At 40.4% G+C, this 22,141-nt stretch overlaps 1 protein-coding gene across 43 annotated transcripts in view; it reads right to left on the reverse strand.

Moving 5' to 3' along the window:
- The window catches only part of ARPP21 (cAMP regulated phosphoprotein 21), a 153,021-nt gene that overhangs the window by 34,058 nt on the left and 96,822 nt on the right, over positions 1-22,141 (reverse strand). For 37 of the 43 annotated variants that reach the window (XR_011496308.1, XR_011496307.1, XR_011496304.1 and 34 more), the window contains 4 exons: positions 21,602-21,783; positions 20,612-20,716; positions 19,371-19,631; positions 15,235-15,361 (listed from right to left, as the gene is read on the reverse strand). Coding sequence is in view for 34 of the 43 variants with exons in the window: in XM_070492476.1 (XP_070348577.1) it covers positions 15,235-15,361; positions 19,371-19,631; positions 20,612-20,716; positions 21,602-21,783 (675 nt within the window). In the remaining 9 variants the exon portion in view is untranslated. Of the gene's footprint in view, positions 1-15,234; positions 15,362-19,185; positions 19,262-19,370; positions 19,632-20,611; positions 20,717-21,601; positions 21,784-22,141 lie in introns of those variants that run through there. The other 6 variants (XR_011496301.1, XR_011496305.1, XR_011496300.1 and 3 more) reach the window with 3 other exon arrangements.

The raw sequence follows: 22,141 nt of genomic DNA on the forward strand, positions 1-22,141 counted from the left end.
TTCCTGAAGTTTTAATGTAATTCCTGCAACATTAGAGTGGCTCAAAATGGAAGCAACACAGGATCGCTGTTTCTGTTCTGGTTAATTTTAGCTGGCGGTGAAACAACCCAATGTGCTAATGTTTGCTGACAACATTATAAGAATGCTTTGGCAAAGCACATTGGTTTTCTGCACTTAGATTCTTCAGCTCTTCAGTTTAACAGGAATGGGCAGATTTCTGCAAGCCAAGGAGAGAGGCCTCAGAAGAAACCAAACCTGCTGACAACTTGATCTTTGACTTCTAGCCTACAGAAGTGTGACAAATAAATTTCAGTTGTTTGTGCCACCAAAAAAAAAAAAAATGCAGATACTGATTCTCTTATCTTTACTGCTTGTGCTAAAGACTTGTTCTTGAATAAGAGACTTTAAATCGATTGGCAAACTCTTAAATCCCTTACGTTCCAAGCTGAACAGGTGGTTCAATTACCCAGAAAAAGAAGAGAAAGCCTACAGCACTCTGAAGGTCTTCAATAACTGACAAGCTCCACAGCAGAATCGTTTAGAAATCAACAGCCATGCAGGCATATTCTCTATCATTGTTCTGAAGAAGGAAAAAATACAGATGTAGAGGGATAAAGCAGATTGGGAAGAAGCTGAGTTTTGGATCCCGGTTGATATGGCTTTATTGATTTCCTGGGGCATAGTGGGAGCTTAGGACCTCACATCCCAGCGGCTGGTGCCCATACTTGCTGAAGGACGTCCCTGAAATTAGACTTCATAGATTCACCTATCTATAAATTCACATATCTATATTTGTCTTGACATTTTTAACATGGAGGGAAAAGCATTTAGAGCTCACGGGGATTTATTTAGAAGCATACTTAATAAGTGTGTCATAAGTTCTACCAGATTAATACATTAATTTGCACAGCAGTCACCAAACATGCCACTATGTCCTGCCAGAATTTAAAAAATACCTTTTATGCAAATCTCAGAGACTGAACATAAATGTAAAAATAAGTTGCTACCATTCATTGAAATTCAGTTCATCTGGACAATCACATTCATACACACACACACACACACACACACATAAACTTCTTAAAACTCCATTTCCCTTTCTCTCTTTAAATGTCTAGAAAAGACCAGCTAAAGGCAGTAATGAGAAAATGCCCATTTCATAGCTCAGCTGTTTTTATTAATGGGGAAATAGAGCAAGTGGGTGGTAGTGGGATCTTGCCGTCAATGGCTAAACCAATCAAGAGCATCAACTCTGGTCTCAAGTGTAGTTTCCGTGCCCGGCAAACAGCAGCACAGAGGGGCACTAGGGAAGGAGGTAGGGCGCCAATGTTTTCATCGGTTTTTTGTTGTTGTTGTTACATCCCTGTTGCCAAGGAAACTGTCTCCTTTGTGTGGCGTATTCAGAGAGGCACTTGAGTTAGACTCCAACTCAAAGAGTGAGAGCTCCTTGAATTGTGTCATTTTGAACAATGGGAAATTAAAAAGATAAAAGTGCTTGACAGAAGGTGGAAAAATATCCTGAAATTTCTATGGAGTCAGCCCTGTTTGGGGAGACAGGCAGCAAAGCCGATAACAGTTTATTATGAAATAATTGTTGGATGTGGAAGTTAAAGGAGCTAGATAAGTAAAAGATTTGAAAGCTTTAGTTCCATCACAATATGTGCTTTTTATTGGAGAGGAAACCAGGAAGACAAGGACGGCATTGGGAAATGTTTCCTGTTGGAATCGCCGTTCCTCCACAAGCTGTTGAAGGGTGATTGGGGCTCAGTGGTCCTGGATGACTGAGGTGATGCCCTAGGTCTCCTGACCCTTCAAGTTTGGGAGCAGGGTGATTAATTATTGCTATTAAAATTGTGTCACACCCTATGACAAATTGAATTTTTTCATTTTCCATTTGCTTGCTGCCAGTATGCAAAAATACCGTATATTGTATATTGATTCCTGTAGATTGTCCTTATATTCTGCAATATTGTTAAATTCACTTATTAGTTCTAATAGTTGTTTTGTAGGCTGTTTGAATACTTAGGTAAACGTGCATGTCATCTGCAAATACAGTTTTACTTCTTAAAAAAATAGTATCACAGAAATATTGGAAGAACCAGTATACATGCAAGTGTAAAATAATGAAGGGTTTTGAATCAATTAAAATGCCATCTTAATAAGAAAGTGGCATGGCCTATGATTATAATATACATATGTGTCTATAACATGCATAGACATAAGCTCAAACTCAGAAAAAGAAGAGGCAAAATAAAAACATTATTATGTTGGCATGGAGTTTTTGTGTCTTTTTAAAAAATCTTTTTCTTTGGGGCTGGCTCCGTGGCCGAGTGGTTAAGTTCGCGTGCTCAGCTGCAGGCGGCCCAGTGTTTCGTTGGTTCGAATCCTGGGCGCGGACATGGCACTGCTCGTCGCACCACGCTGAGGCAGCGTCTTACATGCCACAACTAGAAGGACCCACAACGAAGAATATACAACTATGTACCGGGGTGCTTTGGGGAGAAAAAGGAAAAAATAAAATCTTAAAAAAAAAAAATCTTTTTCTTTACTATAATCCGTGTTGTTTACACAATTTATAAAAAATCACATACACAAAATAAGACAAAAATTACTATTAGGACAGCCTTCCCTTTCTCCTAATTCTTGCCACAGTTTTAGGCTAGTCAGGATCTTTTCTCTCTAATTTATCTTTTATCCTTGGATGGTTCTCTTTGACTCACCTCCCCAGTAAAAGGTGAGCCTTTCCTACCAGTTAGATCTCATCAGTCTCAACTGGGAAATCACGATTCTCAAGATTCCCTGAGAAGCACCTCAAGCCCTCTGACCTCCGTGATGTAGTACCACACACCCTGGTTAACACCGTCCATGCATCGATGAGTACTTAGAGTGATATTTGTTTATAAAGTGTTTTCCTTGGGAAAAATGAATGCAAATCCATTTGGAACTAAGCTTGAAAGATTCTACTGCATATTCTTATAAGACCATGAAATGTGTACTCCACTGCAGTATCCTGCATTCTGCAAAGTGTGTTTTTGGCTCTATTCTGGACCCTCTTTCTGCCATTTATTTTTATTCTTGAAACAGTTATGACCCACAATGGCTCATAAAAAGTGCAATGGTGCTGGACCTACTGCAAAAATAAAAACAAAAAACAACAGAGTAAGAGCATCTGGGAGAAGGTTAAAACTGCAATTTTAATGAGTCTCCAGGTGCCTTCAAGGAAACGGTGTGGGAATCAGGGAGAAGGTGTCAGCAGGCAATTAGAGATTGGTGGGAGTCCTTGAAGGGTATCAAAATCATCACGGCAGCCAGGAAGGATGGGCTGACAACTGTGAGCAGCACCTGGATGAAACCACAGAGGGAGGCCTGTCTTGGCTTCAGGGACTTGAACAAGAGCATAAGTGTGAAGGCTATTGCATGTTGCTAGCATGCTCTTCCCATGAACAGATGTGCAAAAATGCCTGTGCCATGGAATCTTGCTCTAACAACTGAATCAATTAGTGACCCTACTTGTAAGCACACAACCCCATGGGCTCTAAGGAGGGTATGTGAGTCACTGTGTTTCTTTTAGAATTATTCTAACTCTACCAGGCACACACGGCCCCGTAGCCTTCCTGGGGTATAGTCATTGTCACTTGGCTCCAGAACTATAACGTTCACGTGCCACTCATTTGGACAGAAGGGCCAGCGGCATTTCAGAGCTGGAGGGGTTATTAAAATTTTGCTGTTATGCTGTTGGTCTGGGCGAGGGGCCGACTAGGCTGTAGTGAGTAAAGTGAATCCACGCTGATTGGTTTTGCTGAATTTATATTTGTGTCCCTGGAGAAAGTGGCTACACATGAAGACAGTGGAAAGAAGAAAGAATTTTAAAGAGTAGTGTATTTCAGGCCTGCTTTCTTCTGAGGCAGTGTCTTTTAAATTTAGTGATGTGCACACTGTTTTCTTTTGTGTTTTTTTAAGATTGGCACCTGAGCTAACATCTGTTGCCCATCTTCTTTTTGTTTTTGTTTTCTTCTCCCCAAAGCCCCCCAGCACCTAGTTGTAGATTCTAGTTGTGAGTGCCTCTGGTTGTGCTATGTGGGGCGCTGCCTCAGCATGGCCTGACCAGCAGTGCCATGTCCACGCTCAGGATCCGAACCGGAGAAAACCTGGGCCGCCCAAGCGGAGTGCTGCAAACTTAACAGCCCCGCCATGGGGCTGGCCCCTGCACACTGTTTTCTATTCAAAGCTGGAACACCATCGACATTTTTAAACAATAGTGAACCCATTGGAAATGGCAAATTTAAACACCATCCAAAAGCCTAACAATTTTTTATGGGTACCACTGCATCTTTAAATTTGAGAAGCAAGATAAAAATAACATTATTCAAGATGCTCTTCACTTTTTGATTGTTAGAAATTTCTAAGTAGAAACCTCAAACGCTGAGGGCTAACTTTATGCTGGCTGGAGGGACATCGAGGTGAACAAAAGATAGTGTGGTTCTCTTCATGCTCCATGTCCAGAAGGTGGGAAAATCCAGCACCTTCTTCTTAATCATTTGAATGTTAGATCATGAATGTCTCTTGAAGGAGGAAATGTCTTATTTCTTCATGGAGAGGAGCGTGCAGAATGGAAAGAAATGAGATGGATAAGTTAAAATAAAGGAGAAAATGCAAACATGGTACGAAAAAGCACCAAGAACCCAGAGTTTGGGGTAAAAATCTTGTTTAATATAAGGGGAAAGAAAAAGGAAAAATAAAAGAGAGAGAGAGAGGTCCTGAGAACTTGTGTAGAGTCAAAAGTTAAAGAAAAAAATAAAATAAGAAAACAGATTTGAGGAGAATGGGGAGGAAATGGACAACCCAAGAAATTAAAAAAAAAAATACGTGCTTCCAGAGAAAAATGGGAGTGAAAAATGGAGTAATTTATAGATCTAGGTGACAGCTGACAGCAGAAATTTTTAGCAACAGATTAAAGATAATAAAAGGAGGAGAAAACACAAAGGGAGGGTCAAGACTGCACATGGCGCAAAACCTCCTAACTTCTCTTAATTTAGTTCAGTTACATCATCAGGGAAATCTGACAGCTTGGAAGAAGTATTTTGTTTTTTTAGCTTTTTTGAATGTATTCGGACAGATTCTTTCTTAGGAAAACTGCAAGGAAACTCAGAGTTTTCAAAAAACATAATTTATATGCCTTTCTTGCCACCTTTCTTTTTCTTACCATCTCTAATCCAGCTCCTCCTTTCTATTTTTAACTAGCAATGCTTTCCACTTTCTGTTGCATAATACAAAGAAAACAGATAATGCTATGATGGGTCTTGCTTCCTATCTTTACAGAAACACACAAATCCTAACCATAGCAGTAGTGCCTAACTGCATCACAAATGAATATGGAAACACCAAAAGATATATAAAATGCAAAGTGCTAAAGAAACTATTACAAACATGTTGATTAAATCCCTTTTATTATAACCTCCTAGGGGACAGAGGGAACCCGGCTATCTATTTGTTTTGGGAACCTGTAAAATTTTCAGTACTAAAAATAGCATGATTCTTATTATTGCTCCTAATAAGGCTAACTTTTCTCATAATCCCAGCTTAATAATTCCCATTCCCTTTTCTGTAAATTGAATAATTAGATCAATTAATGAAACACATGAACATTTCCATAGAAACCTTTCCCAGACTAATATTTTCATAACAGCATGTTCCATAAGGATTTATCCCCGTGATTTCCACCGATGTTAACAGAAATCAGAAAGCTGAATCCTCATGTAACTCTGAGAATTTACCCCCTCTGCTTTTAGTAACAGGATAATGCAGCCACCCAAAGTATGAATCAGCTTCTTTAGAGCTGTCAACTCTAACAATTTTTGCACTGCTTCTATGAGAGATTTTGGTTATACATTTTTTTCTCAGATTAAAAAAAAGTATAGATTAATAAGGTTGAAAATGTTAGAATGTTTGGAAATTATATGTAGGATAATTAAATAAGTAAATATTTTTTAAAAATCATCAAATTTGGGGAAGGTAATTTAAGATGAAAGGAGGAAATCCCACAATCTATAAATCAATGTATCTTGCTGGTCACACTGATATTCCAAATTCTTTCTATATCTCTGATGCTCCCTCTCCCCATCTCCAGCCAACCCCCGGGGGAAAAAAAGTCAAAGTGAGAAATATCATAAGAACAAAGAAAGAGGAAAAGGTTTTTCTAAGATAAAACCCCTCTCAATTACATTGACTCTGACTGCTTAATAAGTCAAGCTAAAAATACAGGATTCACTGTCAACTTTACTCCGCTGCTCTGGTTAAATAAATTTATAGATCCCATTAAGGTACATTTTGCCCCATCCCAAATGTGTTTCAGAGCAATATTAAAGAGGCAATAATCTTCTTTCCTACTAGGAGCTGTTAATATAAACGATGTGTTATTACAACAGGAATATTATTCCTAAGAGGAAAAAAATCTAAACACATTGCTGTTTATTGAATTTCTATGCAGACCTATCAGGAAAGAAACTGTAGCTTTTTGCCTATTTTCAAATATACGTGTGTCATAGATAATTATATCCTTGCCAGAGATGCCACCAAGTCTATTCCATTGCTATACATTCAGAAGGAAACGACAATGATTGAAGGAAAGAGCGGCCACGCACAAAGGGTGATACGAGTAGATGCTCAGGGCCTGGTTATTTCCTGCCATCTGAACACTTTCAAAACTAGGCATTTGAAATGAGTTTCAATGGGAGCGTTATTACTTTAAATTTATAGAAATCCCCAAATTGCTAAGCATATGAAAAGCCAAACATACAGTACCCCTGAAAATGGCCCAAAGGGTCTATGACATATTCCTTGAGTGTTTGAATGTTCAAAATGTGTATATTTCCTTATTGATGTGGATTGTTTCGTTAGGCTGTCTTTCTTCTTGATTTCATAACATGTAACTACAGTTTTGCTCTTATTGATATTTGAATGAGATGGCTGAAGAGTTTCTATTTAACCTTTTAAATCTTTACACATTCTCTCTTTTCTTCTGTCTCTCTCTCACACACACACATACTCCCTGTATAAGTTACTTGAAAATAGGTGAATACATTATTCATTCTTTCAACACTTATGGATATCTGCTATATAGTATAATCATGCTATATTCATTTTCTATCTCAAAATTTAGATTTGTAAACAGTAACAAATTAATTATAAATAATTACTAGCTATAAATGATAATATTATCTATGCTGACTATGAAGTATTAGATTTGTGCCTAAAATGCAAATAATGTCAAATCAAAGAGTGAATTTGGGTAGACTCTTTCCCTTTGCAATAGCTTATCTATAGTCTGGCCATGGTTAAAAACGTGCTATCTATTACAGTTCTCTCAAGATGGTACACCAGCACCATGAGCACCACCTGGGAACGTGCTGGAAATACAGACTCTCAGGACTTGCCCCAGAACTACTGCATATAAATATGCATATGAACAAGATGCTGAGAGGTATATACACACATTAAAGTTTGAGGGGTCCTGGACACGGTAACCTTCCCCCAAACAGCCACAATATGTGACAAGTAGACAGGGCATTTGCAAGCTCTTGGTAGGAATCTTCAGAGGCCTGGAGGTGATTTGTGTGTGGAAGGGGCTAGAGGCAGTTGAATTACTCTATCTAAATGTATAGAAGGTATTTTGGATTTTTATCCCAGAGAGGAGCAGTAACTCTAATGACCTATTATACAGTTTGTATTTATGACAGGCTGACTCCCTCCAACTCTACAATTCTTCACTGCAGAACTGCCTACACACCAAAGGTTTTCTGCCTATGTAGAATGGAGGCTTGAATCAATGTAATCTACATCCTAAAGGTCAGCATGTCCCTGACAGATTCCTGGATTATACTGTTATCCTGTCATCAGTTAGCAAAACAAAATAGGATCTGCATTCTCTGACCTGGCTTCCTCTCTCTCACCAGTCTTCTGTATGCTTTTATTAACATATATTTTAAATAAATTGCAATCTTCCCTATCTGCATCCATCATTCTTCTCTCGGATTAACTAACTGGAGGCCTGTTGCAAGGCTTGTCTCCAACCTCTCTGTCAGAGCAGGGAAAGATGATACTCAGAGAGGCGGGGAAGCTCAACCGCTCTCTGATGAATGGGGAGAGTGATAACATATCTCCAAGTTATCTGGATGTTATTTTCACTCTTGTTTGCGGCTCTCCTGACAACCCACGTGTGTTAGGTAGTACTGAGTTTGCCTAGTCAAGGGCAAAATCTCACAAGTCAGGCTTTGTTAGCCTGAGTCAGTCTGCTGAGTTCCTGAAACCTGCATTCCTTACTACATCTGTAAACGGTGAAGCAGTAGAAGCACCCTTTCTGGCTCTGACGAGAGAGACTCCTCATTGGGCAGAAGGTTGACCTTCTTCACTTTCCTCACTTAGCAAAACTGAGTGTTTAAACTCCATTTCTATTTCTACTAATCATATCTCACAATGGCGGTTGAGCAGCATTTAAGAGAAAGTCCAAGCGAAGTTTATCTTAAATATAAGTGAAAAGAGTAACTAAAGAAGCTCAGAAACTTCCGAAGACCTCCACCACTGTCTCCTCCAAGAGATTCCAAGTCTACTATGCGAGGCAGGTTAGAGCATCATTTACTCAACACAGAGACCAGAGAGGAACAGAGCAGAAATCAATTAAATAGGCTTAAAGAAGCCCCATTAAAGCTGTATGGGCTTTTGCAATCCAATGCATTTTTAAGATTTCCTTTTCATGGTTTCCTTCCGAACTATAATTTGAAAAGTAAAACATTTTCATGGAAAATACTCTATGAAACTGGTTTCTACCAAAATGAATTATTTAGCAGATGGATGGGAGTGAGGGAGGGTGGGAGAGGAAAAGGATTTTAAAAAGCAGAAGTGAGAGGTATGTCTACAGTTTTCAGAATCCACACCAAATGATTTACTGCAGTTAGAACCCAATCTAATTTGAGGTTCACTCATTTTGTGTTTTTCCCCATTCGTGCTCTGCTCTGCAGCCATCTTATCTTTCTTTTGTTCTGTTTTTGTGACATTCAAGAATACAGAATCTTCTGGTCTATTAGGAAAGCAGAACTGTTGGACTGTCTATTGTAAACAGTTATCTACATTATTTTTCTGCCTAAATAAAGTGATATTACTGGCACCAAGCAATAGGGTTGAAAGCCTGGCAAGTGAGAGATGTAGGCAGCAGCTTATAGGAACAGCTTAGCCAAACCCCACTGATCAGAGAGCCTTTACCTTCCAGACTATTTCTATGGAATGTTTTTAGCTTTTTGGGGAAATGAAACATTTCTTATTTATTTGGGAAAGAAACCAAATGATAACATGCCCTGAATAACTTCAAAGTCTCCCTTCCATTCTTGGATTTCAGGCCTGCTAGGGGCACTCTTTGCCTTGAGGACTTTCGGAAGTTGTATAGTTGGAGTCGTGAATATCCACCTCTCAGTTGCTGACAAATAGAAAATCAGCAAAAATCCAGAAGATCTGAACAACAAAATAAACTATCAGGGTTTAATTGTCATATATAAAACGCTCCACCCAACAACAGCAGAATACTCAGTTTTTTCAAGTGCTTATGGAACATTCACCAAGATAGATCATATCCTGGGCCATAAAAACAACCTCAATAATTGTACAAGGGTTGAAGTTATACAGAGTACGTTCTCTGACTATAACAGAATCAGTCTAGAATCAATAACAAAAATACAACAGGAAAATCTCCAAAGACTTAGGCATGAAACAACACACTTCTAAATTATCCATAGATCAAAAAGGAAGTATCAAAGAAAATAAAAAATACATGCAAATGAGTGAAATGAAAACGTAGCATATAAAAATATGTGAGACACAGGGCTGAGAAGGAAACTCATAGCACTAAAAGCTTACATCAGAAAAGAGAAAAAGTCTCAAATCAATAATCTGCCTTCTTTCCTCAAGAAACTACAAAAAGTAGAGCAAAATGAATCTAAATTGAACAGAAGGAAGGAAATAATAAAGGTTAGAGCAGAAATCAATGAAATTGAAACAGTAAAACAATAGAGACGATCAATGACACAAAGAGCTAGTTCTTGGAAAAGATCAATAAAATTGATAAATCTAGCAAGACTGACAAAAACAAAAAGAGAGATTTTAAAAATCACCAATATCAAGAATGAAATAGGATATCACAACATACCTGCAGCCATTAAAAGAATAATAAAAGAATACAACTAACTTTACATTCGTAAATTCAAGAACTTAGAAGAAATGGGCCAATTCCTCAATCACCACAAACTACCAAAACTCAGCAAAGATGAAATATGTAATCTGAATAATCCTATAACCATAATGACTTGAGTTCATAATTAAAAAGGTCCCGAATGGTCTTCAAATAAAAAGTAATGCTTCTGAAAATCGCCAGGCCTAGATGGTTTCACTGGAGAACTCTATCAAACATTTAAAGAAGATTTAGCACCAATTTTACACAATTTCTTCCAAAAAATAGAAAAGGAGAGAAACTTCCTAATTCATTTTATGAAACCAATATTATTCTGATACCCAAACCAGGATTTATTCAATGCCAAATGCCCATTTATAAAAGTGCATAGGACTTTACAAGCTCACTCTTGTTGCTTTTAGGACATGTCCAAAATTTTGGAGAGCCAAGAATTATGCTTTTTAAGTCAAAGTGAAAAGGGAATTTGGAGTTGGAGACATGATCTAAGGGGAATTCTTTTTTGTGTGTGGAATCACATCTTTCCAACATGTGATTTGTGCATAAATGTCTCAGCAGCTCTCTGCCATTTGTCATTGAACAGCTCTGCAAAGTCCACCATGGAACAACTTGGTGGGCTGGGAAACGAAACACCAGTTCCCGGTGTGTTCTGCTCTTAAGCCAGCCTGTGTACTTGAATAATTAAATCAGCGTTATCTGCCTCTGTACCATGGGCATGCTGGTTTCATCCCAACATGCTAGTTTCTATGTGATCATTCATGCCAGTAAATAAAGGCAAAACTAGGAACTGTGTTTACGTTGTTACAATAAAGTGGTCAACACACAGGCTTAAAATCACTCAAGCCTTGGTGCTCCTCCCAATTGGATCAACCTTGGGACCCAGAGTAACTTATTTCACCTCTCTGAGCAACAGTTTCCCCATCTGTAAAACAAGGGTGCTAATAACTAATATTTCCCTTGTAAATTCATGGTGGGGATTAAACAACGCGATGTTTGTAAATACTTAGTATAGTTACTAGCCCAAAGGAGACCCTGAACTGAGGGTGGACATAATTAGCCATGTGTCACATAATGACATTTCGGTCAGTGATGGGCAACATATACGACAGAGACCCCAAAAGATTATTACCATATATGCTAGCGGTGTGGTGGGCTATACCATCCAGGTTTGTGTAAGTACACTCTATGATGTTTGAACAATGACAAAATCACCTAACGATGCATTTCTTAGAATGCATCCACATCATTAAGTAACACATGACTGTATTGCTAACATTTTTGTGGCCTTAAAGATGTTATTAATCAAGAGTAAAACAATAGCAACATAGGTATTAACTAAAAGCGATATGATAATTGACCACTAAAATAAACCTAAACATTAAGGCGTGAAAGGTTTATTCATCCACACTTCCTTTCAATATTTGACCACTGAGAAAAATCTGTTTTCAAGTAACACACTCGCACTTTCAAGTCTTTCAAAGCCAGAATGATTTGAAAACTTTAGTCTTTTTGGCTAAAACCTGATAACTGCCTTTCTATGCAGTCTTGGGTTATCAACAATTGCCTCATATAGAAAATTGTCTTCTCCACTGTTGGGGGTACCTGATAATGTCAAATTGACAATAAACAATTTTTTCGATCAAAGGTTTTTATTTTCCTTACATAAGTAGCTAAAAAATCCAAATATCACTGTGCAAATCTATCATTTAATTTCTCCAAAATTTCCTAACGTTAATGGCCTTTATTTATAATCACCACCAGCATAGTTTCTTCTTCCACATGCTTAGCACCTTTATCACCCACTGGTAGGGTAAAGACTACAAAATCACCAGGAAGAAGCCCTTACATCCCCCTGCTGGGCTTCAGTGTAACTCAAGTATCCTACTTAATCAATGGGAGAATATCCAATTCAGTTTATAAAAATTTACTGTATACAGTTTTAAGGCCTAGGAAAGATATAGTCACTCACAGAGATTTCAATTCTGCCAAGAATGTAGGAGAAGGAAGAGACATTTTTCATTGCAATTAAATAAAAATTAAGAACAGTGCCAAGAAGCAAATTGGGATTAAAATCTCCATTTGGCTATAACCGACATAATTTTGCCCCACTCTAATGCTTAATCATGTGATAGGTGAGTTTACTATGATACAATCTGGTGTCAGCACCAGATGAAGATGAGAGAGGGTCAATCCAGGATGCAAGAACGCTGGAGACAGGAGGAAGAGTGAGTCAGGGCATCACTGTGGGATGGTGCGATGCCAACCGTGGTCCACAGGTCAATTTAAAGATAGAGAGGGCCTATCTTCCAGCTCCTCTAGGAAATATGGCCTTTATAATTATCCAAAGAGACTCTTTCTTCTATGAGATAGTTCATCGACATAGAGTTGCTCCCCCGAATAAGTGCGCCATGTCCCTTTGGGAAGTCTGTTAGTGTCACTAAGCTCAGCAAAAGGCCTCCCAGCTATTGGACCTGGAGCCTCCACACATTGTCACAGAGCCATGGCATGAGCTGGGTTCCCTGGATTTTATTAGCAGAGGTGACTCTCAGTGAGGTGAGGGGACACCATCTGCCTTCCCAAACACTCAGTAAATTCAGCACTGCAGTGGAAACTGCTTGGGATTTTAGGCATGACATCAGGTGTGGCGGCCACAAAAACTAGGAGCTCAAAGGGCTCAGTCTGCATGTGTATACTGATGTTGTCACCTCCAGGGAAGACACTGTTCATGTATCCTTTCCCTTTGCTCGTCTCCCCACCCGCAACAGACCCCATGAGCTGCCACTCACTTCCTTGACACCTGAAGTGCTAGCTTCTGTTTTGAACATGATGCTGATTTAGAATGCATTCTTTAATGACAGTGTCATTATCTCACCTTGGGGGTGGCATTTCCATGGTGACGTGGGAGCATGGGACAAGTCAGAGCCACCAGGTTGCCATGAATTGTAGTAGGGGCCAGTTAGATCTTTCCGAGATGGGGAGGGGCTTTTTGCATCTCTAAAATCTCCTATGATGTTTTAAAAAGAGTAAAAAATGTCTCAAGTATTTTCCCTTGTGTTGCCATTCATGAGTGAAGTTAGCGGAAAAGAGTCAGTGGGAAGCCTCAGGCTTGTTCTAAATCTAATTCTGTTGCCCAGTTAACATATTCATCCAACTTCCTCAGCCAGACTTTACAGGTTTAGTGGGTCCCAGCATGTTTGTAACTGCATTCCTGTATATGAGCTCCGTGCTCTAACATAAAATTGAAATATCTCTTTATAAAACTGTCAAACAACAGCACTAAATTTTTTAAAAAGTCATTCTAATTGGACATCAGCATCTTTCTCCTTCTAAAGGCATTGGTAACCAAAAGGAAAACTTTGCTATAGCCTCTGGACCAATAGCTAGGAGGTTATAAATTAACTCTTTGATAAACATTAGCAGAAGGAAATAAGACAGTTCAGGATGCGAAAAACACATTGCTATAGTATATATCTAAATTGGCGGCAGTTACCATGAAATGATAAAGATAATAACATTTTCCAACAATCAGAGAAAATATTGCCAAATGCTTTTCTTAAAATAACTAATAACTTGAAACTCTTTTGTGTTCTTACTATCGTAAAAGTATAAAAATTCAGAGGTCAAAACATACTCTTCCCCAAATTAATATAATATTGCAACAAGACAAAGTCTCGCTGGCTGCTACACATTTCTCTAATTCTTCTCCCACAGACTTTAAACAGGCCATGAGATGAACTAAAGAACGTACAGCTATCCACAAGACAAGAAATTTAATTATTTCTCCAATCTGAAGAAATGATAGCAGTGTCTCACTAGTATTCTTAGGGTGTCCACTATTAATATTGATTCTTGGCAAGGATTGCACTTTTTGTCATAGCCTATAAAAATTGTACATCTCCTGTGTATATTACACACATACCTCTGTCCATATCATATTTGCATATACATCTATTCAGTGCAGAAATCAGACAGGTGACAGAGCAGGCATTTATGAGCAGCGGTGGGGAGCACGTGCTTTAACACGACCTACTTACAGAAGGCAGCGTCCCCAGTCAGGTGGTCTTCAGCATGACAATTAGTAGTTTTCCCTGCAGTGTGGTCAGCAGGAAGAATGCAAACCTCTCCCTAGCACAAGTCACTCAGCCCTGCTGGATTCCTGCTGCTCTCTGGGTCACGGCATCCCATTAGGAGTGTGACACAGTAGGGAAAGAGACCGGTTCACTGTGAGACCTGCTACTCACTCTCGTACAGTGCATCGGCCCCCCTTCCCACTGCACAGTGGCTGCCGAGCTCTGGGCGGGAGGCGTGTGGCCCTCGAGAAAGGGAGCCATGGAGTCAGAGTTCCACCGGGACACAGGCTGCAATGTCAGTGGCCTTCATCTAAAGACAGCTTTTTAGGATGGTGTAGAAACAACCAATTTGGCTCCCTAGCCTTAGGAACAGGGGAAGAATTATCTTTAAGTTGAAAAAGAAGAAAAAAATGTATGAACTAGGAAGTTGGGATGTGGTTAGCTCTCTGCTTCAAAAGAAACTAAGAGATACCAGCCCTGGTAACCTAGTGATCAAGTTTGGTGCCCTCAGTTTTGATGGCCCAGGTTTGGTTCCTGGGCACGAAACTACACCACTCATCTGTCAGTGGCTGTGCTGTGGCGGTGGCTCACATACAAAAAGAGGAAGATTGGCAGCAGACGTTAGCTCAGGGTGAAACTTCCTCACAAAAAAACCCCCCCAAAAGTGAAAGAAACTAAGAGGATCCAAAAATAATTTATGGAGAGTGCATTTAGCATGCAAGCCTGGGACACTGGAGCGATGTGGGCTTCACCTTCTTGTATCTGTTATTTTTCCATAGACAGTTAATCAAATGCTCTGTATCTTCTCTGGGTAAAGGAAATGAGCCAATTTAAATTGCCAAGCTCGGATATTCATCCAAAGAGGACAGCTGAGAGATTTACGTGCAAAAATAACTAGGTTAGAGGAGAAAATGGGAACGTGATTCCAAGTACCTGCTTGCTGTGCTGTCTGTGGCATCTGCTGACCCCTCTGAGCACTGTACTGAACTGAGGCCATGGGCCGGTACTGCTGCGTGGTTGAGGTAGGGTACTGACCAGATGGATAATAATATACAGGCATCTGTAAAAGAAAGGGCAAAACAGCAGGGAATGAGAACTATCTGTTAAATACTGTTTTTTAAACATAAAATAGACTCATTTTATGATATAATATGACTGTAGTAGATTGGTGGCTATATTAAAAATAGCCATCAAAAGATTCTCCTATGCCTGTGTGTGTGTCTGTGTGTGTGTGTGTGTGTGTTACCCCACTTACGAAGGGGTGAAATCTGTTCCCCAAGCCCTTGAATCTGAGCTGGCTCTGTGACTCGCTTTGACCAACGCTATGAAGCAGAAATGATGACTTCTGAGACTTGCAAGCCTGATCCTTAGGAAGACTTTCAGCTTCCACATTTGCAGGAAGGGAGCCCAGCCACCAGGAAAAGAAGTCCAGGCTATCTTGCTAGAGAAAGAGGCCACGTGAAGAATAGAGTCTCCACTTGACAGGCTACACCAATGTTATGGCATGTGAGTGAGGCCATCTTGGATCTTCCACATTAAGCTCCTGAGCCCCTGTTAAGCCCTTGAGCCCATACCATATGGAGCAAACATGAGCCGTCCCAGCTGAGTCCTGCTCCAATTGCTGACTTAGATGTGAACAATACAGTGCTTGTTGTTTTAAAACACTGAATTCTGTGGTTTTTAAATGAAACAAGAGTGAATAAAATAGTCATATGCAAGGGAAAAAAATTGATGGTAGTTTTAAACATTATATCTAGCTTGAATTATTTTTCTAATGGAAACACAGGTGAGAAATGAAAACTGCTGATCTCTAGTCTAAAAGAAGCAGAAAGTGAAACTATGAATATGGTAAAGTCTATCAAAGCACTTTAAAGAGTGATTGGCATATAGCCAGGATCCAGAGAATTGATGTTAAATCTAAAAAGTTGAAATACAATAAAAATATCATTTAAGTCACTTTCTAATGACTGAGAATGGTTGAAAATATTCTAATTACTTCCAATAAGATTCAAATCAAATGTCTCCTGATCTGGAAAGACTTCTTTGCCTGCTTCGGGTCATTTATATTAAGGCTATTTTCTTACTAATCTTAATTGTTTCTCATCTCCAGGCCTCTGGCTTTTCTTCTATCATATTCTTTAAAGTACAAACAGAGGCATGCCAGTACACAGCCTAGAACTTACATAGAATTACATACATAGAATAAATTTATGAGCCACCTGTTTGAGAACTGTAATTTTTATGGCTATTTTATTTTCTGATTTGTTCATTTCAAATAGGAAACACTTTTCTAGTTCAGTTTTGCTATTCAAACACATGTAGCATGTTTTCCTGCCTTGGATAAAGTAGGAACAAAAGATAACTTAGTTTGTGTGGATCTGTGGTTCTGCAATCCTATGGAATCATTATGAATTATAACTCTGAAGAACAATGTGGATATCCAAGGAGAGGAGGCTGGACGAGTCTGAAGACACGGTCAGTACCCAGCAACCAGCTAATTTATTGTGTGCATTGTTTATAGTGATTTGATCTTACTATTTCTCCCTCTCTTTGTAAGGCAGTTTATATCAATAAGAACTCAAATAATTCTGGAGTAATAGTAGGTTTTAGTTATGCTCTGGCACATGGTGGTGCTATTAAAGATTACTACCAGTATACATCAGATGCTTCCCAATATTAAGAATAAGAACAACTATTATCTAATTTATTCATCAGCACTGTATTTATATGTCTTTTAGGAAGAACAGCACCTTGTTCCTTTAGGAACAACTGTGTCTTGATTCACTGTAAGCTCACAAATGTGTTATCTGATCCTTGGTCTCTCTTCTTACATTCAATATGAAACATGAAAATACCTTCGGGGATGAGGCACAGAGTTCAAACACTTGAAAATTTCCTGATGGGCACTAATGGTTTGGATAAAAGGACAATTTTTGTTAAAAAAAAAGAGAGAGAGAAGGAGAGCACCTCATCTTTACTACTCAGCTATGTTGTTCTGTTCTTGCTTTTCCTCCCAGTCCTGTCTTCTTTGATACCCTCTCAAGCTGTGCTAGAGGTTTGGTCGCTTCTGTCCAGCACCTCCCCAAGGTGGAGCATAGGCCAGTTCTCAGGAATTACAGTCCCAACCACATGAGGCAGGGAAAGGGACACTTGGCTCATCCTCATCCTCCTTCATGGAGGAAGGGAGCCAAGCTGGGCTAAGATCAGTATGAAGGTTTGGAAGAGAGAGAGGGGAAGGGAGCGGGGAGGAAGGACAGCCCAAAAGTGAGGAAATGCCTATTTTCAAACAACTATGTTAAATTATGGAAAATCAAAAAATGAGAGGATTAGAAGGTGAAAGTAATAAATGAGAGAAAGAAGGAACTATGAAAAATAAGCACTTCTCCCACTTCCCTTCTTCAAATACCTTTGCCTTGTTCATGTTTCCCGCTTTGCCCTTCCAGTGGGCGTTCAGAAAGCACACAGGACAGCTTAGGCAAAATTGACCTTCTACGTCATTAAATAGGCTCATTCTCTGCATAAATTTAACATATATGCAAATGAGCTCTGTCCCAAGAGTTCTTTTCCTTTTTCTATAGTTGAGCAATCAAGTTTTAAAATGTTTGCTAGATTGAAAACCACTATCAGTCATGTCCATACTTTTATCTGTGGTTCTTTTAAAAAGAAGTTCATGGATCTCCAGACTGATCACGAACCATGAACATCTGTTTTGTCTTTCTTCCTTCCCTCCCTCTTTCTGTTTTTAAATCTACTGGAGAGGGAATGAAAGCATTTCTGTTGCAGACACACCAGGGGTTCTGAACTGTCTTTACTCCTGCTGTGCACTAATATTGAAATTCCTTCATTAAGGAATGACCTTTTTTTTAAGTCTTCAATTAAATATTCTGCCAACTCTTCTCTTTGACAGCAGAAACGGGTAAAGATACTTTGGTGATATTTAGGCTAAAAGAGCTAAACTATTTTTTCCCAATAATTAAACAAAGTATTTAATTTATTAGTAAAATAATTAATATATTAATGAGGCCCGTTCTCCTGTAACTTAAAATTATTTTTCACAGCTCCTTGAATCCTAGTAGCCAAGAGACATTACAGAGAAGGCAACTGAAGTTGAACTATTAATTAATCACTCAAAATAAAATGAATAACTGAGTGAAAATCATTTCATGGCAATGGGTTTTGCATGGCTTGAAAAGATAATAATTTATTCAAGATGTTAAGGCAGTGAAACAAATGATGCAAAGGTGACACTGTACTTTAAACAGCTCATCCAATGCAATATTTCATAATTAGGATGAAAGTGCTTGGGATATGTGTGCCTTGAAAATGGACCAGAAAACGGCTCTGTGCATTTTACATCTTGACAGTAATCACTTGCAATATTCTGCAAGGGATACCCAGGAGAGCACCAGAGATGTTTGGTGGAGAAGAGTAACACATAATCAGTCTTTGAGAAGACAGTAAAAATCAGTGATCTGTGGTGTCTTACATGCTCAAGTCAATTAAATATGATTAATGGCTACCTGTGAGAGCACGCAGGAACTCTGCTTCCCTCTAGGGAAAGGAAAGGACAGTGGCTGTTGGCTTATTCCTCCTTTATATTCATAGAGGAGCTCCTGCAGCAGATTAGCTCCAGAAAATGCTTATGAATGGATAAGAAAGGAAAGAACACATTTCCAGAGCAGCAGCAAGAGAGAGAGAGCTGAAAGTCCCCCAGGAGCAAGGGCGTCCTCTTCCCTAAGGCTTTCCTTTCCTAGGCAATCACTCCAGTGAGCAGGACCACACATGGGAGGGAATGCTTTCCCGTGGCCTCTGTACCAACTGCCTGGAAAATGGGATACTCCTCCCTTGGACCATGGGGCGTTGGGTCAATTTCATTAAACTTACTTTCTGAGCCTCAAGACTTTGCTCAACTGATGAATAGGACAGACCAGGTCCTGTAGGTGAGGAATATCCGTACGGACTAGAAAGGCAAGACAGGTTGACCTGGAGATATTCTACATGGAAATACAGAAGCCAAAATGCGCCACAAATAAGTTATAGGTCACAGGTGTCAGAAAAAGCACACTTACCTGTGCAGGTGGAGGCTGTTGCACAAATCCTTGGGGTGAGGGAGGGGCCTGGAGGACTTGTTGGGAGATGGGAGGTCCAGAGCCTGAGAAGCCCCCTGTAGGGAGCTGCTGGCCTGCAGAGGCAATGACATAGCTCGGCTGTTGGGTTGGCTGTGGCATGAGGGACGGTGGGTAGACAGGACCGGATGGGGGCTCAGGAGTCTCTCCTGAGGATTGCCGGCTCAGGTTCATTTGGCTGAACTGTGTCGCCACATCATCTCTCTGCAAGCCAGAGAAATAAACGAGGAAATCAATAAGATCAGCTTAGGAGTGGGAGAGGTACACAGAGGCAGACACAGGCCACATGCTTGTTGTGGGCAAGGGAGGGAGTATGATATGGAAAAAAGTAAAAGAAAAGAATTCTCCAGGCAGAACAAAAAGGGAATATAACAAGAGAAAATATACTTAATCATCCCGAGATGGTAAACAATTTGACCCAAATCTCCCTTTTACAATGGAAACAAATTATTATTTTTTCACTAAGGGCTCAGGCTCCTCAGGATGGTGCGGAGACAAAAAGGGCTTGATATTCTGTCTTGAAGGGTCAGCTGGCCTTCCCAGCAGCAGCCACAGGATCTGCCTTCTGGAAAGAGAGGCAGAACCACTCGTTCTCATCATCACTCATTGCTGCTGCAAAGATGGAGCCAAGACTGAGTGAGTCATCAACAGGCGGGGTGGGATTTCATTCATATACTAGGGAGTATGTCTTCACTGGCCTTGCCTGAAATTTAGGGACAATGCTCCCTCTTGTTGTCCAAAAGGACCTAATACATTGAGGGGAAATGAAAGGGAATCGAGGGATTGGATTGCTAGGGGAGTTGGGGTGTTCCTATATTAGGTGCATGGGGTGATGAAGGTTACCATCTCAATACCGACTTGAAGAGATTTCCCAAACCCTCACACCAAGTTTATGTGTCTCTCTGTTTCTGACTTCTAACTCTGAGGGCATTCAATTCCTAACTAGCTGGTAAACTCTTAAAAGAGTATCAGAATGCAGAAGCACTAAACCTAGGACAGAAGACAGAAAGGGAAGCATTACTCTGGAGATGGGTTGTAATGTTCTGAAATGAGACATTCACACACACCCCCCTCACAGTCAGCCCAGGGCACCCACCCAGCATCAGTCAGCCCTGCACAGGAAAGTAGTAGAACCAGCAAACATGCTCTCCCAAGACAAAAGTCATCGAGATATAATACAATACCAGGGGGAATTGCTGCGTTGGAGACACAGGCAGGAGATGCTGGGGAGGAAAAGAGACTGCTGGATATTGCACTGACTGGGAGGAAGCCTGCAGCCCCTGGACAGACTGGAGGAAAGAAAAAGCCGATCAGGTAACAAGGAAGTGATGGGAGTTGAAATCCCATAGGAAGGCTCTGATATCTGAAGCATACCACTGTCCCTTACAGGTCCATGCACTCCAGAGAGGGGAACCTTCCACCAACAGAAAGTCAAAGCCATGCAGACCAGAGGCAGCCAGCCTGGAGAGGGGCTTATTTGCCCAGAGTGAACACTCCTTTAAGAAGTGACTGCAATACTTGATGTGGTTGGTGTTGGTTAGATCCTCCGGGTCTAAAAATATTGCCCAAGGACTAAGAAGTAAGGACAAAAATATTTAAAATGAGGTTCGCTCCAGCAACCTACCTGGAATGTTTCAGGTTTCTGTGGACATTTCCATGTGTCACCCCAGGAGGGCAGCTCTACATCTCTCTAAGGGGTGTGTGAACAGCCAGGCCACCTTGGAATGAACTGACTTCTGTTCTTTCCCTTGATAGAGACTTTAATATTGGCTCTTTGCAGACATGAGTACTTGGTCTGTGTTGGGAATGGGTGAACCAGATGATGCAAAGGCCTGGATGGGATTACGAATTCAATTCCCAAGGCAGGCTCCTTGGTACATAAAAATAGCATCTAGACCTAAGAAAAAACTTGTCATTCCTTTTCCCTAGTACCATGCCCTCACCATGAAAGTCATTGGATGGGACACTCATCTCTACCTAAGCTTAAGGATCCAGATGATATCTTGTCAACTTGTAACCAAGGACTCTAGGTTGCCAGGTTTTACTTATGAGGTTGAGTGGATGGTGTGGCACCAATGGAAAATATCCCCTCTTCCTACCCATTGCTACTCTGATGGCAGAGCAGCCTTTGTCTCAGAGCCGTTCTCCTCCCTGCTCTCCAACCAGCTCCTTACCTGAGTGACTAGTGTGCCTGCCATTTGCGGCTGTGGTGGCTGGACCTGCTGCTGCGGCTGGGGAGAGGGCTGCTGCTGTGGCTGCTGCTGGGACTGCCCCACCATCGAGCTTCGCAGGGGCTGCTGACTGGCGGGGGGGTTGTATATTGCAGGGGTTCCATCGGGATTCACAAAGGGCTGGCCTGCAATGGAATCATGGCTTGGTCTACGTGAGTTTCTCCATCCCTCCTTTAGCAGAAAGAACAACTCTGATAGATACTTGAAAAGCACTAAAGTGAAAGTGCAGGGCAGTGGAAATTCAGGACACCTGAACCCTCACCAGTGTGAAGACGTTACTGTTTATGACCCATCCTGTTAAGCTAGATAACAATGTAGGCCCAGAGCAATTTAAGAAGCAGCAAGTAAATCCAACACCTTCAGGGAGATTTGCCAAAGCTAGGTGCATCTGTGTACAGTGGTACCCTGAGGAGAAGGCCTGTGGAGAAGCAATCTTCACAAAGCCATGTGTTTTGCTGCCCTGAACCTCATGCTGTCAGAGAG

The sequence above is a fragment of the Equus asinus genome, chromosome 21, assembly GCF_041296235.1.
Source record: "Equus asinus isolate D_3611 breed Donkey chromosome 21, EquAss-T2T_v2, whole genome shotgun sequence".
Taxonomy (NCBI): domain Eukaryota; kingdom Metazoa; phylum Chordata; class Mammalia; order Perissodactyla; family Equidae; genus Equus; species Equus asinus.